This window comes from Cydia fagiglandana, chromosome 2 (assembly GCF_963556715.1).
Source record: "Cydia fagiglandana chromosome 2, ilCydFagi1.1, whole genome shotgun sequence".
NCBI classification, from domain to species: Eukaryota; Metazoa; Arthropoda; class Insecta; order Lepidoptera; family Tortricidae; genus Cydia; species Cydia fagiglandana.
The window spans coordinates 416,378-435,152 of NC_085933.1; the positions used below are offsets into that span (position 1 = coordinate 416,378).

The 18,775-nt window shown below is 45.6% G+C and overlaps 1 protein-coding gene across 1 annotated transcript; it reads right to left on the reverse strand.

The window, feature by feature from the left end:
• Nucleotides 1–2,164: 2,164 nt before the first annotated feature.
• LOC134674269 (cyclin-dependent kinase 2-like) lies at nucleotides 2,165–18,455 on the reverse strand. The gene is made up of 6 exons (XM_063532319.1): nucleotides 18,327–18,455; nucleotides 9,595–9,790; nucleotides 8,509–8,679; nucleotides 7,583–7,684; nucleotides 7,144–7,367; nucleotides 2,165–3,598 (listed from the first exon to the last, which is right to left on the reverse strand). Exons 1-6 carry the CDS (start codon nucleotides 18,440–18,442, stop codon nucleotides 3,463–3,465), a joined length of 945 nt encoding a protein of 314 aa, XP_063388389.1. The 5' UTR covers nucleotides 18,443–18,455; the 3' UTR covers nucleotides 2,165–3,462.
• Nucleotides 18,456–18,775: the final 320 nt, after the last annotated feature.

Below are 18,775 nucleotides of genomic sequence, written 5' to 3' on the forward strand. Positions count from 1 at the left end.
AGGGTATACTAATAACAGGCTCTTTTACAATTTCTCTATATATATTAAGGCTCCTGTACATATTGGGCCAGCGTGGGCCAGTCTGGGGGACGCATTAATACGTTAGAGGGAGCAAGTGATATTGCTATCTCATTCTACCGCATGGCTGTGTCCCTTGAACTGACCTGAGTTGGCCCAATATGTACAGGGGCCTTTAAGTAAGGCAGGTAGGGGACCATTGTGTTATTTGTGCAGTCGGGAGGCTCGGGCACCCTCTTGTAAAATCAGGATTTGAATGACCACATCAGGACGTGTAGAAGGTACTTAATATTGTATACGCCCAGGTTTAGTTGTCAGTGTCACATGGCGTTGACTGTTTTGTGACTGGAAAACGAAATATTTTGTTGTGATTTCGGAAGAAATAATATCGTGATCTACAAAAAAGAGTAAGCTTCTGTATTTATATTTAGACTAGCTTTCGCCCGCGACTTAATCTGCGTGGACTTAGCGTAAGCAGCTAGAGTAAGTATAGCGCCTGGATGAAGTCTAATGGCAATCATAAATTGTGTCGCTTAACTTCAAACTCGGGTAAATCCATTGGACCCTCTCAGCAAATATGTACCCTATTACGTTTTCTTAATACCAAAATCGCATAATCTGACAGATGGATTTACCCGAGTTTGAAGTTAAGCGACTCAATTTGAGCATATGCTTAATTGCTTACGTTTATATTAACGTATAAATCAAGTTGAAACATTAGACGGCAAAACACATTTGATTTTATTAGTCATGTGATGGGGTGGAGTGGGGTGCACTAGTGTTAAAGGGAGGGTTGGGCACGCCCAATGCTCCCACCCCTACTGTTTGTTTTGGCAATCCGTGATATTGTATTTGCATCTCGATGTCTTATAAAGAATTATTACTTAATACTCAATACTTAAATGCCGGCGACGCACTTACAACCCCTATGGTATTGCAGGTGCCTATAGGCAGGGCCGGATTAACCCTAAGTCAAAGTAGGCAACTGCCTAGGGGCCCCGCCTCGGCTTGGGGGCCCGCCTCGGCTAGGGGGCCTCGGCGACTCAGCGCGCACCAAATCAAATTTTGTTCCATAGGCTCAAATTCATGAGTAAATTTTTATTATTAGGCCCGATGAAGATCGATACCCGGCCTTTTAACACGGTTTCACAATTTGCGATATTGTCAAAAAAATTCGCGCTCGCTGCGCTCGCGTTTATTTATAGTTCTTTAAATTGACCCTTTATCTACATGTTAGCTTGACTGGTGAATTAATAGAGGTACCTAGACCAAGAAAGTGTTAATTATACGTCATAATTTCGTAGAAGTTTTGACGTTTAAAATTGTCTTCATAGTAATTTAAGTAATTTTAATATATGGAAATTCTTTATTATTAGGTTGATTCTAATCATGTGGCTCGGCGTTTGGTCTTATGGTCGGGCAATGGCTGTTCAGCCTCTCAAAATATTGACTATTGAGAAAATTAACTTACTACTAGTGAGCTTAGCTTTTAGCCTCGCTTAAAATTGGCCATTAGAGGTAGATAAGAAAGTGGTGCTGAAGCTCTCATCTTTGGTATTCCACTGGGAATTGGCCTTAAGCCTAAAGGGCTCTCCCCACACTTGACGCGACGCGGAATCGGCAAAAACTGATAGAATAAAGCTTTATGTCCACGCAATAAGAGCGAAAAAGACATCGTTCGATTTGGATCGGCTTGGCCGACGCCTGAAGATTGAAATTAAAAACGCAAACTTTTATTTCCCTGTACTGAATGTGCTATGTGCAGAATTGTCTGTAGGGGGCCCTGAGCTTCGCACTGCCTAGGGGCCCCGACATGCTTAATCCGGCCCTGCCTATAGGCGATAGTAATCGCTTACCATCAGGCGATCCGTCTGCTCGTTTGCCTCCTACCACCTATATCATAAAAAAACCTTTGATGTTTAATTTTTAAATTTTAATTGTCTTACTAATTATTATAATAATTTATTCTAGAAAATGCCGTTTGCATTTAAAAAGAAGAACAAGCGACGCGAAATCCCTAAAGATATAATCCTACGTGCCATTGAAGAAGTTTCTAAGGGAGCACAAATTAAAACTACTGCAAAAAAATACGACATACCCAGATCAAATCTCCAACGATATTTGAAACAAGGTACTGTAAAGGACGTTTCTTCTAAATACATATCTAACCAATTTTTCACCGAAGATGAAGAAGAAAAATTTACAAAGTATCTCACAACATCTTCTAAATTGAATTATGGACTGACAAAAATGCAAACGCGTCAGTTGGCTTATGAATATGCATGTGAATTAAATAAAAAAATACCAGAAAATTGGATTAAAAATAGAACAGCATCAAAAGATTGGATAAGAGGATTTCTTAAACGACAGCCCCAGCTATCAATACGGACACCAGCCTCTCAAAAACCACAAGCAAAGCAAACAATACCAAACAAAGTACCAGCAGCACCTTTGGTAAATCAAAATCAAAGTGAAGTGGATCTCACAAGTCTGAGCAAAATAGTAGTTCCCGGACCTTCACAATCTAAGTCTCCAATTCAAAGCCTGAATCTAGAAACTATGGTAATAACTCCAGATTTCTTCAGACCATATACAAAGGCTGGCCTGAGAAAACTGACAGGCATGAATAGAAAGAGAGGAAAAACTAGAATATTAACAGACAGTCCCGAGATGAGAATAATAGAAATTGCAGAACAAGAACAACAGAGAAGGAATAAAGAGAAAGAAAACAAAAAAATAAAAATAAAGGGAAGAAAGTAATACCTTAACTCCATAAATCCTTAACATAAAAAGGATAATAAGCAGGCAACACAAGCCTTATTGAGCTCACTGTGGTGTTGAGGTAGATCTGTGTAAAACTGTCCTATAATATTTATTTATTTAAACCTCGTATAACTTTTGGACTAATAACTCTAATAAGCCAAATATATGTTCCAAAAATATAAGAAATATAAAGTTTATTTTATTAAGAAGTTACGTTTTTATGCGACTTATGTAAAAAGCGCCCAATGCCTCCCCTACCTCCCCTAGTCGCTATTATATTATTATACGTATCAGTCAAATTTGCGTCATCACCGACACTGAACTTTTCAATAGCGAGATCATCCTATATCTAAATTTAAGTGTTTGGAGTCAAAAATTTACCCCCATAATTATTGTTTCACTGAAAGTTAATAAGTAAATTTTTGTAGTAATAATAACGGTCAAAAAATATAATACATACATGACAATTCAGTTAGTCCATTTGCTACTTACCTATTCTATTTAGTATTTACCGGATATAAAAATGTATAGTTTAATAATTATTTAGGTTTAAATATTGTTCAATCAGCGTCATTTTTCATTTAAACAATCATGCGGCTTTTTCGTCGCTGTTCCAATTTCATTCCACATCAGTCCGTCGAGCGTAGTGGACGTCTCTTGTGTGTTTGGCGACGAGGTTGATTACAGGTCGAGGTCGGCGGCGGGGCGAGACGTGGAGGCGGCCGACAGCGGGACGTCGGGGGGCGTGAGGCGGGCGTCTTGCAGGAACGGGTGCTGGAGGGCGGCACGCGCGGACAGACGTTCAGCTGGCTCGTATCTGAAAGTAGGTTATTTATGTATTTATTTATTTAAGAAACAAACAGTCTTTCATAGTTATATACAACACTGGAACTTTTCTTAAAACTAGACTTACAGTTTCCTTAATGAGAATATTTGAACATCATGTTTATTAAGTACACAGTAAAACAGAGCTATTTTAGCGTGCAAAAACAAAATACAAAAAAGATGAAAATAAAAATAAGAGTATTATAGCAACCTTATGGTATTGTTACCAATTTTTACTAGCTGAAATCTTGAAAAGGTTTTGTTATTTATTAATAAAGAAATTATAAAAAGCAATAACATCTAATACTGAGATTATTTCTTTATAGCGCCAATCTTTATTACACTGCATTATAATTAAGTGGTATTTCAAAAAGACATCATAGTGTGGTAAATAACTAGCAAAGGCTGAAAATAAACTTGCAATCCAGTTGATAATCTTGTTATTTTATTTTTATTTTACTTTTTACCTCAGTAGTACCTCAGCAGCCCGTCCAGCAGGTCAGCAGCGTGCGGCACGAGCTGCGCGGCGAGGGGCAGCAGGTCGCGGGGCGGGCGGGGCGGCCAGCGCGGGAAGGCGGCGCGGTAGTCGGGCAGGGGGAGGGGGACAGTACCTCAGCAGCGCGTCCAGCAGGTCAGCAGCGTGCGGCACGAGCTGCGCGGCGAGGGGCAGCAGGTCGCGGGGCGGGCGGGGCGGCCAGCGCGGGAAGGCGGCGCGGTAGTCGGGCAGGGGGAGGGGGACAGTACCTCAGCAGCGCGTCCAGCAGGTCAGCAGCGTGCGGCACGAGCTGCGCGGCGAGGGGCAGCAGGTCGCGGGGCGGGCGGGGCGGCCAGCGCGGGAAGGCGGCGCGGTAGTCGGGCAGGGGGAGGGGGACAGTACCTCAGCAGCGCGTCCAGCAGGTCAGCAGCGTGCGGCACGAGCTGCGCGGCGAGGGGCAGCAGGTCGCGGGGCGGGCGGGGCGGCCAGCGCGGGAAGGCGGCGCGGTAGTCGGGCAGGGGGAGGGGGACAGTACCTCAGCAGCGCGTCCAGCAGGTCAGCAGCGTGCGGCACGAGCTGCGCGGCGAGGGGCAGCAGGTCGCGGGGCGGGCGGGGCGGCCAGCGCGGGAAGGCGGCGCGGTAGTCGGGCAGGGGGAGGGGGACAGTACCTCAGCAGCGCGTCCAGCAGGTCAGCAGCGTGCGGCACGAGCTGCGCGGCGAGGGGCAGCAGGTCGCGGGGCGGGCGGGGCGGCCAGCGCGGGAAGGCGGCGCGGTAGTCGGGCAGGGGGAGGGGGACAGTACCTCAGCAGCGCGTCCAGCAGGTCAGCAGCGTGCGGCACGAGCTGCGCGGCGAGGGGCAGCAGGTCGCGGGGCGGGCGGGGCGGCCAGCGCGGGAAGGCGGCGCGGTAGTCGGGCAGGGGGAGGGGGACAGTACCTCAGCAGCGCGTCCAGCAGGTCAGCAGCGTGCGGCACGAGCTGCGCGGCGAGGGGCAGAAGGTCGCGGGGCGGGCGGGGCGGCCAGCGCGGGAAGGCGGCGCGGTAGTCGGGCAGGGGGAGGGGGACAGTACCTCAGCAGCGCGTCCAGCAGGTCAGCAGCGTGCGGCACGAGCTGCGCGGCGAGGGGCAGCAGGTCGCGGGGCGGGCGGGGCGGCCAGCGCGGGAAGGCGGCGCGGTAGTCGGGCAGGGGGAGGGGGACAGTACCTCAGCAGCGCGTCCAGCAGGTCAGCAGCGTGCGGCACGAGCTGCGCGGCGAGGGGCAGCAGGTCGCGGGGCGGGCGGGGCGGCCAGCGCGGGAAGGCGGCGCGGTAGTCGGGCAGGGGGAGGGGGACAGTACCTCAGCAGCGCGTCCAGCAGGTCAGCAGCGTGCGGCACGAGCTGCGCGGCGAGGGGCAGCAGGTCGCGGGGCGGGCGGGGCGGCCAGCGCGGGAAGGCGGCGCGGTAGTCGGGCAGGGGGAGGGGGACAGTACCTCAGCAGCGCGTCCAGCAGGTCAGCAGCGTGCGGCACGAGCTGCGCGGCGAGGGGCAGAAGGTCGCGGGGCGGGCGGGGCGGCCAGCGCGGGAAGGCGGCGCGGTAGTCGGGCAGGGGGAGGGGGACAGTACCTCAGCAGCGCGTCCAGCAGGTCAGCAGCGTGCGGCACGAGCTGCGCGGCGAGGGGCAGCAGGTCGCGGGGCGGGCGGGGCGGCCAGCGCGGGAAGGCGGCGCGGTAGTCGGGCAGGGGGAGGGGGACAGTACCTCAGCAGCGCGTCCAGCAGGTCAGCAGCGTGCGGCACGAGCTGCGCGGCGAGGGGCAGCAGGTCGCGGGGCGGGCGGGGCGGCCAGCGCGGGAAGGCGGCGCGGTAGTCGGGCAGGGGGAGGGGGACAGTACCTCAGCAGCGCGTCCAGCAGGTCAGCAGCGTGCGGCACGAGCTGCGCGGCGAGGGGCAGCAGGTCGCGGGGCGGGCGGGGCGGCCAGCGCGGGAAGGCGGCGCGGTAGTCGGGCAGGGGGAGGGGGACAGTACCTCAGCAGCGCGTCCAGCAGGTCAGCAGCGTGCGGCACGAGCTGCGCGGCGAGGGGCAGCAGGTCGCGGGGCGGGCGGGGCGGCCAGCGCGGGAAGGCGGCGCGGTAGTCGGGCAGGGGGAGGGGGACAGTACCTCAGCAGCGCGTCCAGCAGGTCAGCAGCGTGCGGCACGAGCTGCGCGGCGAGGGGCAGCAGGTCGCGGGGCGGGCGGGGCGGCCAGCGCGGGAAGGCGGCGCGGTAGTCGGGCAGGGGGAGGGGGACAGTACCTCAGCAGCGCGTCCAGCAGGTCAGCAGCGTGCGGCACGAGCTGCGCGGCGAGGGGCAGCAGGTCGCGGGGCGGGCGGGGCGGCCAGCGCGGGAAGGCGGCGCGGTAGTCGGGCAGGGGGAGGGGGACAGTACCTCAGCAGCGCGTCCAGCAGGTCAGCAGCGTGCGGCACGAGCTGCGCGGCGAGGGGCAGCAGGTCGCGGGGCGGGCGGGGCGGCCAGCGCGGGAAGGCGGCGCGGTAGTCGGGCAGGGGGAGGGGGACAGTACCTCAGCAGCGCGTCCAGCAGGTCAGCAGCGTGCGGCACGAGCTGCGCGGCGAGGGGCAGCAGGTCGCGGGGCGGGCGGGGCGGCCAGCGCGGGAAGGCGGCGCGGTAGTCGGGCAGGGGGAGGGGGACAGTACCTCAGCAGCGCGTCCAGCAGGTCAGCAGCGTGCGGCACGAGCTGCGCGGCGAGGGGCAGCAGGTCGCGGGGCGGGCGGGGCGGCCAGCGCGGGAAGGCGGCGCGGTAGTCGGGCAGGGGGAGGGGGACAGTACCTCAGCAGCGCGTCCAGCAGGTCAGCAGCGTGCGGCACGAGCTGCGCGGCGAGGGGCAGCAGGTCGCGGGGCGGGCGGGGCGGCCAGCGCGGGAAGGCGGCGCGGTAGTCGGGCAGGGGGAGGGGGACAGTACCTCAGCAGCGCGTCCAGCAGGTCAGCAGCGTGCGGCACGAGCTGCGCGGCGAGGGGCAGCAGGTCGCGGGGCGGGCGGGGCGGCCAGCGCGGGAAGGCGGCGCGGTAGTCGGGCAGGGGGAGGGGGACAGTACCTCAGCAGCGCGTCCAGCAGGTCAGCAGCGTGCGGCACGAGCTGCGCGGCGAGGGGCAGCAGGTCGCGGGGCGGGCGGGGCGGCCAGCGCGGGAAGGCGGCGCGGTAGTCGGGCAGGCGCCGCGCGCGCGCCCACAGCGCGCCGCCCGGGGTGCCCAGCGCGCGGAACACGCGGAAAAGCTGGTCGATCTCGCTGTCGCCGGGGAACAGCGTGCGACCACTCATCTGGCATTTAACATGTCATAAGAAACTGTAGACAATTGTGGCCTCATCCGAGGCGGTCCGGGCCAGAACTTCGCTTTTAATATTCGACTTTTCTTCTGTTTTGTTCCGATTGCATACGACGCAAAATTTTCACAAATTTAAAACCTTCAAATGGACATTTCTAAGACATACTTCTTTATTTTCATCTCATAGACGTAACCAACAATTAGTCTCACCATTTCAGCATAGATGCAACCGAGGCTCCACACGTCGACGGCGGTGGAGTAGAACTTGGCACCCAGCAGGATCTCGGGCGCTCGATACCATAGCGTCACCACCTACGCACACAACACATCATTTCATCGCTCTAATACTTATTAGCAGTGATCTTATTAGTAATACAGGTTGGCTAAAAAATAACTGCATTCCCATGGCCAGGGGGGTTTGGGATTATTATACTGAGCAACTTTTACTATGGGACCAACCCTGAAATAGTGAAATAAAAATTTGGCCGTTTCATACATTCTGGCTGGTCCAGTTTCTATGAGGGTACATTTTTTTCGCTATTTTGGAGTTAATCCATAGTAAAATGCAGTAATTTTTAAGCCACCGTGTACTCGTGTCTAAATACTCTATAAATCGCTATCGCTAAATAATCTATAAATAGCTATTTACGTCACAGACTATAGGCGATTTTTCAAGACCCTCTCCCTCTTGCCGAGTTTTGGCTAGACCCCCCATCCTCCTAAACGCCTAACGCCTTCTGCAATAATGAACGACCCCTAATTACCTTTATCACCGCATTCTGCTTCAGGTCTTGGTGTAGCAGGCTTACCTCGTGTTTGTAGACCCGGACAGGAAGAGCGAAGGCACGTGCGAGGCCGAAGTCCGCGTGCTTGATGCTGCCCACCACCCACGAGAAGGTTTTGTGGCTTCAGGCTTCAGTGGAATAGGCTAACCTTTTTTTTTATGAAATAGGAGGCAAACGAGCAGACGGATCACTTGATGGTAAGCGATTACCGCCGCCCATGGACACCCGCAATACCAAAAGGGTTGCAAGCGCGTTGTCGGCCTTTAAGATGGGAGTAGCTTGATGCGGTCCGCTATGTCTACGAGGTTTTGTGGCTTCAGGCCTTGGTGGAGTGGGCTAGACTAGACGTACCTCGTGTGTATAGGCCCGGACAGGAAGAGCAAAGGCACGCGCGAGGCCGAAATCCGCGAGCTTGATGCGTCCCGCCGTGTCCACGAGAAGGTTTTGTGGCTTAAGGTCTCGGTGGAGGACGCGCGCGGCGTGGCAGTACGCGAGGCCTGCGGCTAGTTGTCGCACGTAGCTCTGAACATATAAATTATAAATATTTATTAATTAGCTATGTCATGGTTCTTAGTTTCTATATACCCAAAAGTTACCTGGAAAAGATCGAGAATTTTACCTACAAAGCCACCTGCAGGTTTTTGGAATGTTTGTAATTTTTCAAAACCTGAATAAGCATGATAAAGCTTAATGCACACACACGGCGGGTCCGCGGCGCAGAGTGAATGCTCGGCGGCGGGTCCTACATAATCTGTCTTAAGGTCAATTTTAGGACACAGCCAGGTCCATGGCGTGCACGGTTAATTTACGTTGTACTTTATTACAACACCAAAACAATCAAATTAATTAATAAGTGCCTATTTAAATATGGAACATTAACACAAACTACGTATAGTTCGTTTTTTTTAGCATTAGAAAGAACTTGCAAGAAGGTAAGCGATCTTGACATGTCTTTTAATTGAAAAACGCTTTTTAAAAATCAGTAACTATTACTTATGAAAGCAGAAGAATGTAAATGATCGTATTAGATTCATAATTGTTACATATTTGCCGTGACTTATTTTTTAAACGTGTTTTTCAATAAAAAGACACATCAAGATTGTTTACCTTATTTCTAATGCTAAAAAAACGAAGTATAGTACCCGCCGCCGAGCATTTCACACTGCGCCGCGGGCCCGCTTGAACACGCTCAAGCCCGCTCCTGCCGTTCGTGTGCATTGAGCTTAATAGAACTAGACAAATAAAAACATGTACTAACTATAAGTACTACCACGCTCCGTAATTGTTGCGTCATTTAGGGTCCTAGCTAAATTGGTTGTCAATACTTACACTATAGAATTTCCAATTTAGCAAGAACCATCCCGTGTGGTGACTGTGCCTTAATAACACGACTCACGAAATATTCAACTCAGCGCATTTAGTTTAGGGTCACAATACCTTGACGAGCTCAGGGCGCAGCGGGCCCCTCGTAAGGTCCATAAGCCGCTTGAGGTCCATGTGCATGTACTCGAACACGAGAAAGAGCTTTCTATCTGCCAGCAGCACGTCGAGCAGCCGGACCACGCCTTCATGCCGGAGTGTGCGCAGCACTGAGATCTCGCGCAAGGCTGTGGAGGGCACACCCTCGGGCTCACTGGGAAAAGTTAAAAATATATTGCAAACAGGAAATAGTGCTTGCGTCAAACCAGTACAGTCAGCAGCAGAAGTCGCTATACACTCCAGGTGCTCAAAGAGAGGTAAACGTTTAAACTGTCAAAAAGTTGTTGACTGTCATGGTAGTATTTACGGCTAATCTTTACTTTATGGACCGTCGATTTGGAGGGTGTGTTGGGTATGGGGGGGTAGAGGGTGCAAAGGGCTACCCCCCAGTCCAACCCCCATGGCGCGGAACCCCATGGTTATGGAGATATCCATGGTTAAAGTTTGTATGAAATTACTATGAAATAAAGGAGAAATGTCATAGCAGATGTCGATAGGTGCCGTTTTGTGTTAATTTATATTACTTTTTATACCACACCACCATCCTCAAGGTCACCAAAATCTCAAGGTCACGAAATTTTATGTTCTCCAAAATCTCAAGGTCACCAGAATCTCAAGGTCACCAGAATCTCAAGGTACCCAAAATGTCAAGGTCGCTTAAAACCGAATCAGAGCACCCCACTATCCACGTGGTCTTGTCTGTCCTACCCCTAGAGAGCAATTCCAAAAACGGAGGCGCGGAGGCCAGTAAGCCGAAGCTGCGGAGCCGAGTGTAGTGAGCGTGCTTTGTCACGCGAGGGCGGAAGGGCTGCTCTTCCGCAGCGCCGGAGCTAACCCAGATCCAACAGCTTCACCGCGCCCCCCCTCACCCCTCACCCCCTCCCCGTTCAAATTTTGCTGTAATCCCTTATTTCATAGTAATTCCATACAAACTTTAACCATGGATATCTCCATAACCATGGGGTTCCGCGCCATGGGGGTTGGACTATGGGGTAGCCCTCTCCCCCCCCTAACCCCTCCCCCCCTCCCCACCCCAAAAATCGACGGTCCATAAAGTAAAGATTTACCGTATTTACTTGTGAGCGCTCAACGTGTCACAAATATGTTAACAGTCGCTATTCATTAATTTCTACACTTACAACAAGTCATTGATACCTTAGCTGTCAAAAAACCAATGGTATCTAAGCGGTCAACGTGTCAAATATATCTGAACAATATGGAAAAATAGACTTTAAAGCATACAAGTATGGTCGAATATTGAATAAAAGATAGCCATGCTAATTTCAGGTTTGCATTTTGACAATCATCGAAAGCAGTACAGTCTTGTCATCACATACATCTATCTCACGTTTTGCCCTTCAACCATTTGACAGGAGCCTCTCGGTCAACTTACTGCAAATTATTTCTTTTAACAGAATCGTCAAGACGACACATACACATAGCAAAAGCTAACTGAAGCCGAATTTAGAGCCAATTGTCAAGGCACGTCGTGGTCTCAGTAACAGGCGTTTGCTTTTCAAAGCCCCGATTCAAAGACCGCGGGTTAAAATCTCAGTCGTACGCACCTAGAGATTATATAGCTTTTTGTTTGTTTTTTTTTGGGTTTCATTTCTATTATTAATTTGTGTCTTCTGGTTTTATGTTAATTTCGCATTAGTTTATACATATAATTTTTGAACATAATGTCACATGTAGCGTAGGTATGTACGACTTTCTATCAGGACCATGGACCTAGAATACTACGGACGTAGTTTTGCTAAGACAAAAACTGTGATTCCATCATCCACCAATTTCCTAGTATTTACGCGTGACACACATTGACAGTTATCTCAATGCCCTCATCCACCAATTTGCCGTCAGACGGTTCAAAACGTCAGTGAAGTAAATTTGTCCAAGGAAAATGTAAAACATGCCGGCATGTGTAGTTAAATCCTGCAAGAATTGTACCGATCGAAAGAAAAAAAGTGACGGAATAACTTTTCATAGCTATTTTTATCAATTATCATGGTATTGTACATAAAATCTCCATATTTCATTGTTTATAAATACGAAACAGGAGTGTGACCAGGAAGTTGAATAGGGTAATTCCCCGAAAGTAGGGTAATTGATGCCCTTCTTATTAAATCATTATGTACATAAGCGATCATTTAGGACATTTAGCTAAATAGCTAAATTATTGATTTTGCATTTCAAACTAGATCGGTATGGTAATTTCCCGATAATAAGGAAATTAAAGACGTTTACATGAATAATTTTTGATAGCTAACGTTTATTTGTTATGTAAGGAAAATAGTTGTTTCACCATTAGGGGAGAAATTGTGTTACATGGTATCACTCGTCTACACGCACACTTTCAAACCGTCCGCCATTGCAGGGTCACAGTTTGTCTTAAGTGACATTCCCTCTGTCAAATATATAACTCTATGATCAGGACGTTGTAGGTTTGAACCCGCAGTGGGCGTTACTTAGATTACTCCTGTGCGGAATGCCATTTGATATTTACTACTCAAAAATCACGTTTGTTGTATGGGAGCCCCACTTAAATCTTTATTTTATTCTGTTTTAGTATTTCTTGTTACTTATTATAGCGGCAACAGAAATACATAATTTGTGAGAATTTCAACTGTCTAGCTATCACGGTTCCTGAGATACAGCCTGGTGACAGACGGACGGACGGACGGATGGATGGACAGACGGACGGACAGCAGAGTCTTAGTAATAGGGTCCCGTTTTACCCTTTGGGTACGGAACCCTAAAAATGCTGGTCTCTTCGAAAACTGACTAAATTAAATTAAAGGATATGAAAACAATGCATTTTATTAATAATTTCAGACATCATGTTTCATAGTAACATTTATTGCTTAAGACCTACACAATCGATATCTAAATAGAAATAGTCTTAGTTTTATTTTTCAAAACGTTCGGGGTTCGATTCCCGAGCTGAGTACACATTTTTTTAATGTATGAATGCAGTTTTTCGTGTTACTAAAATCGATGACATGATTCCTAAGAAGAGATCGGTGTATATCTTATACATAGTATCAGATTTTCCCATACTGGCCGATCTAAATGGGCCACCCTGTATAGTATATTTTAGTACAATAAGTGGGCTAAATAAATATATTAACATAGGTATATAATATGATCAACGGTTTGGAAGAACAGCCGCATTATTATTATTATAGCCTCTTTATTTCCATAACTCTATTTTTTAGTTTCTGTTAAAATATGTTTTTATGCTGTTGTTTCTGTTGTTTTTCCTCCTTTCGTGAGGTATGGATCCCGTTTGGGTAAAGGCCTCCTCCCATTTCTTCCATAAATGTCTGTGTTTGGCATTGTACATCCAGTCTTTTCCTGCAACCTCTACTATGTCATCAGTCCACCGTTTGACTGGTTTGCCAACTTTCCTCTTGGCTGGTAATGGTCCTTTCCATCTTGTTGTTAGTGTTGTCCATCTGTCATCTGTGTATCTTGAAATATGTCCTGCCCATTGCCATTTGAGCTTAAGGGCTTGTGTGAGCGCATCTTTGACGTTTGTTTTTATTCTTATAGTGTCGTTTTTAATTTTGTGCATTTTGTTTATTCCCAGTATGCTTCTTTCCATGGCTCGTTGTGTGGTGTTTATTTTTTGTTTGATCTTATTGGTGTAAGTCCACGTTTGACATCCGTATAATAAACTAGGCAGAAGGCATGTGTCCATTACTATTCTTTTTATCTTCATACTAAATTTTCCTTTCAGAATTTCTTTGAATGACCAAAACTTTCGCCATGTAATATTTTTCCTTCTATCTACCTCTTCCTCGTTATTAGTCCGTGAAAAGGAAATTTGCTTGCCCAGGTATATGTATTTCTTTACATATTCAATTGTATTTCCTTTTACATTGATGGGGGTGTCAAGGCTATTAGTCATTACCTTCGTTTTGCTTCTGTTCATTTGTAAGCCTACTTCATCGCTTTCCTTGTCTAGTGTCTGTAACATATTTTCTAGTTGTTTAGCTCTTTCTGCAAATATGATTATGTCATCTGCAAACCGCAGGTGCGTTAGGCGACATCCATCAATGTTAATACCATATCCAGTCCAGTTTATGTTTTTAAAAATATTTTCTAGTACGGCAATGAAAAGCTTGGGTGACAGAGGGTCGCCTTGCCTTACTCCTCTTTCAATTTTGATATGATCTCCTCTTCTTTCAAGTTTAACTCTGCTTGTGCTATTTGAGTATATGTGTTTGATGATATTTATGTATTTCTGTTCTACTCCTGACACTTTTAGTGCGTTCCAGATTGAGTTGTGACTGATGCTGTCAAAGGCTTTGCTGTAGTCAACAAAAGCAATATATAGTGGTTTCCTGAATTCATTAAATTTTTCAATTAGTTGTTCCACTACATGTATATGATCGGTTGTGCTAAAGCCTGAGCGGAAGCCTGCCTGTTCTCTTGGTTGTGCGGTGTCGATTTTTATAGCAATTCTTTTCAGTATAATCGATGTGAAGAGCTTGTAGACACTTGTCAGTAGGCTAATGGGTCTGTAATTTCCAATATCTAATGGGTCTCCTTTTTTATATATTAGTACTATATCAGAAGAGCACCATTGTTTTGGTACTATTTCAAATTCTAGTATCATATTAAATAGCTTTTTTAAGTGTTTAAGTAAAATTGGAGCTCCTAGTTTAAGGCAGTCATTTGTTAGCCCATCTGGGCCTGGGCTCTTCTCATTTTTCAGTTTCTTTATGTGAGAGAGTACTTCATCTTCATCAATTGGTTTAACTATGTTGCACCCATTGCTGGTGATATTGTGTTCTTGCTGTAACGGTGTATTTTCTTTCTTGCTGTAGAGTTCTCTATAAAACTTAGTTGCGTGTTCTAATATCTCCTTCCTTGATTTGGTCTCGCCTGAGCTGTTCTCTAATTTTTGTATCCAATTTTTATGTAGAGACATTTCCTTGTAAGCTCTTTTGGTACTTCTGCGTGTATGTATGTTCCTTGTAATTATCTCTTCCCTGTAATTATTGTAGTCCTGTTTTATTGCTTTGTTAGTAATTTTAAACATTTCAGTGAGTTCCTTTTTTTGATCTTTAGTTTTGTTTTTAAGTTGTATTAATTCTGTGCGTTTCTTGATTAGTTGTTTTGTGTGATTGCTAAGTATTGTATGTTGTTTCCTTCTAGTTTCTTCGTTAGTTTGTAAGCTGCGCAATATATTCTCTTCCAGGTAGTTGTAATATGTTTGAACACTTCCCGGCACATTGGTTAATTCATCGCTAAGATTTGTTTTTAAATTTTCTATATAGTTTTTAATTTCGTCATCAGTTTTAGGACTTATTATCTGGTTTTTATAATTTTTTCTGTTTTTACTTTTATGACATAGACTGAATGTTGCTCGAAGTAGTCTGTGGTCTGAAGAGAAGTTGACTTTGTTTAAAACTTCCATGTTTTTTACCATATGATGTTTGTTAGTCATAATAAAATCTATCTCATTTTGGATTTTTTGGTTGGGAGATGTCCATGTCCAACGCTTACTGCTTTTTTTCTTGAAGAGTGTATTGACGATTAGTAAGTTGTGTTCGAGAGCATAGTCTATTAGTAGTTGACCCCTCGTATTGCGTTCTCCGTATCCATAATTTCCAAAACATGGGCTTTCTTCTTTCTTAGGCTGTCCAATTTTCGCGTTAAAGTCACCCATTACTATGAGGTTCTCATCCGCTAGACTGTGTGCTTTCTCCAAGTCGTTATAGAATGCTTCAACAACTTCATCTTGTGCTGTATCTGTTGGGGCGTATGTCTGGATAATTGAGATGTTAAAGTCTTCTATTTTCAGTTGTAGCAGGGCAACCCTTTCAGAGATCCCTGTAAAATTATGTATTTTGTGTTTATGTTCCTTCTTAATTAGAAATCCCACGCCATGTAAACCTTTTGTTTCACCAATGTAACACAGAATGTAGTCCTGGTATTCTTCGATTTGGCAGCCATTCCTCTTAACTTCAGATAGTCCTAGCACATCAAAGTTGACGTTTTCTAGTGCATGCATGAGTTGCAGGTATCGCTCATTTGATGAGAGGGATCGGACATTATATGTTCCTATACGTATAGTAGTATTCAAATTTAAACACTTTTTAGCCTTCATATGTGTGTGTGTATTTGTGGGAGGGTATTGGTCGCAATCCCCACGATGACCAATCGGCTTGGGGAGTATTGTTTTAGTTTGATTTGTTGGTGGTGTTGTATTATTATTATGGGGTTTACTTTTCCGGTTATATTTTGATTTTAGTTTTTTGACTGCGTTGTTTTTGATTGTTTGTTGGGCCGGATAATTTTTGCTTGCTCTTCGGTCCCGTTGGAATTATTTGTTGGTGTGGACGGCGGTGAGGATGGTACCCTTTTTCTTTTGTCTTGGTGTTCTATCCTTTTTTCCTTAATTATAAGTTTGTCGTTTTTTATGATGGCGTATTTTCCCGACTCTCTAGCTTCTATCATCTTCGGTATAAGGGTCTTTCTCTCTTCAAGAACTTCTTTTGTAAAGTCTTCAGTAATTTTCACATTTTTTGGGTAATATTTTTTGTTTCTTAGACGTTCCATTTTTCGCCATCCTAATGTTAAAGTTATTTTAATCGGTCTTATTTTATTATCGATCTTTTTTCCTAATCTTTCTGCTCTGCTAATTTCCCACTTGTCCCATTCCGCACTGTTTAATTTGTTGTTAGTAATGTTTAAAGTTTCCAGAACTATTTCCATCAATTTGGTGTTGTTTCTTTCTTTTTCTTCCACGCCGTGAATGATCAAGTTGTTCCGTTTCGATTCTATTTCCAAATTTTTCATTTTTGATTTCAGCATGTTATTTTCATGTTTTAGTTGTTCGGTTTCCTGTTTAATCGGCATTAACTTTTCATCTATACAGCCTAGCCTAGAACAGCCGCATATGACAGTTAAAATAAAAAAAACCGATCATTCTAGTAGAACCTACTTATTTATTGAATAAGTTTGACACTTAACGATAAAATACTTCTTTAAGAAAGGAGGTGTCAATTCGTAGTGCTACAGTATTTATTTTAAAGTTAAACAGATAAAATGTTGATGCTTAGTTACCATTGAAATAACAACTGCTTAGCAACTGGTGGCACCCTGGCTGCTGACGTACGTGATTGGCAGTGCGTGTAGGTATTAATGACAGCAGCTTGAATTTGATTGCTTAGTTACCACTGACTTTTTAACCGTTATTGTCATTGTGATTAAATAAGGGTGTATGTGTTAAAGAAAAACTCAGAAGTTAAGGTATTTGTGACGAACTGAAAGCCTACGTGAAAATGACATCTTAGATGTCCTTATTTTTGTGACGATTGAAGTGTATATGTTTTCTTGGACACCTTGCCCGCTCAGGTATATCTGCTGCTGACTGTACATGCAAATGCTAAATTGAAAAAGCTTGCCTCAAGCACAGAATAAATAATAGTACTACAAAACCGAGTTTGTTAGTGATTCATGCTATCCCTTTCTAATGTATGGCACTATCCCTTTCATCTATTTAGGGTTGTCAAAATTCAAGTCTTCATCTTATCTGTGGTCGTGAATGCGAAAGGATGTCCAGTAGTGCCAATGTCAACCCTAATAATAGATTGGAGCAATGTTGTGCTGAATTCGGCCACATTTGCCCGAAAGGAGGAGTGTCTCCCTACTGCCTCAAGGCAGATTTGTATACAGTGGGTCTAGCTAGCCAGGGGTTCCAAACTGTGCACTGTAGACAGTAAAGAGGGGCAATCCTCCCCACCTATTTTAAATAGCCTAGCTATGTTAGGGCGCCGAGATTAAATTTTAAACATGAAAGTGCGCCATGGGCGTCATTGCTGGAGCATTGAATTAAGCAATCAAAACATTATTGATGATTTACTACACCATTAGTGATTATCACTACAGGAAACTGCTAGGTCAGACTGTACCAAAGGGGGGCCGTTTCTGGGACTTAGAATTTTAACCAACTGCTATGCATAGCAGTGACGGATCTTGAATTTTGGTTTGGGAAGGGCTTGAAAAAATGTAGATCCAAACCCCACATTTGTTATGAAGGGACTTAGATGGTTTAGGGGAAGGGGCTTGAGTGCTAGCACACTCAATTTAAAATCATTCAAATGTTTACTGAATTCTTATGCTATAAACTCATTAAAAGTTGTTTAACCCCTGGAACGCCGAACCGACAAACGTACTTGTACCCGTCAGATGCCTAGTGCCGGATCCGTCCCATCCCCCTCAACTGCCGGAGGGTCTTCAATTTTTGTACCCATCAACTGCCGCGATCAAAAAAAAGTGATATTGTGCAAATGATATAAAACTCTATTTGTAAGTGTTTAGATCTCAAAATTGTAAAAATATAATACAATAAATTTGGTGACTGATAAGGCACAAGGCAGTTGAGACACTTTGTACAGATCTGGGACTAGGCAGTTGACGGGTACAAAAATTGAAGACCCTCCGGCAGTTGACAGGACTGGTACGGATATGGCACTAGGCGTCCCAAGGGTTAAGTATAGGTTAGTAAATTTGTCATTGTGCTGATACAGTTAACAGTTAGTATGTAAAAATCCAAAGTCATTCCATCAGTAAAAACTCATTATTTTCGTATATAAATCGTAAAAAGCCTATAAATACATTGTCATGCAGTGTAAGCACAAAAACCTATGCAGCAAATTTTTCGCGCCAAAACTTACTTTTCTAGTTTGATTTTCTTTAATGCGATTTCATTTCCAGTTTCTCGGTCTTTTGCTTTATACACAACTCCATATGTTCCTTCGCCGATTTTCTCTACTTTTGAAAACTTTTCCATTAAATCTACTAAAATTTACTTTTATAGAAATGTTGGATCGGGTTTACGTTTACTTTTTTTGACAGTTGAATTGTAAAATGCGTTTAGATATTGCTATCATTCGTGTTCTACTTTACATTTATTAGTAACCAACTAGTATTATTATTAGTGTGCGATTTATATTAAAATTATTACATAAGCAATTACTACTCTCGAACCGCTTGAATTAAATTGGAAGTATATTGTTAAATTAAAAGCCCATTCAACCCAGCCAACAGCAACAGCTGTAAAGCTGCAATGAAAATCAAAACTACAATGATTTTTAAAAATTAAAACTGTCACTGTCATTAATAT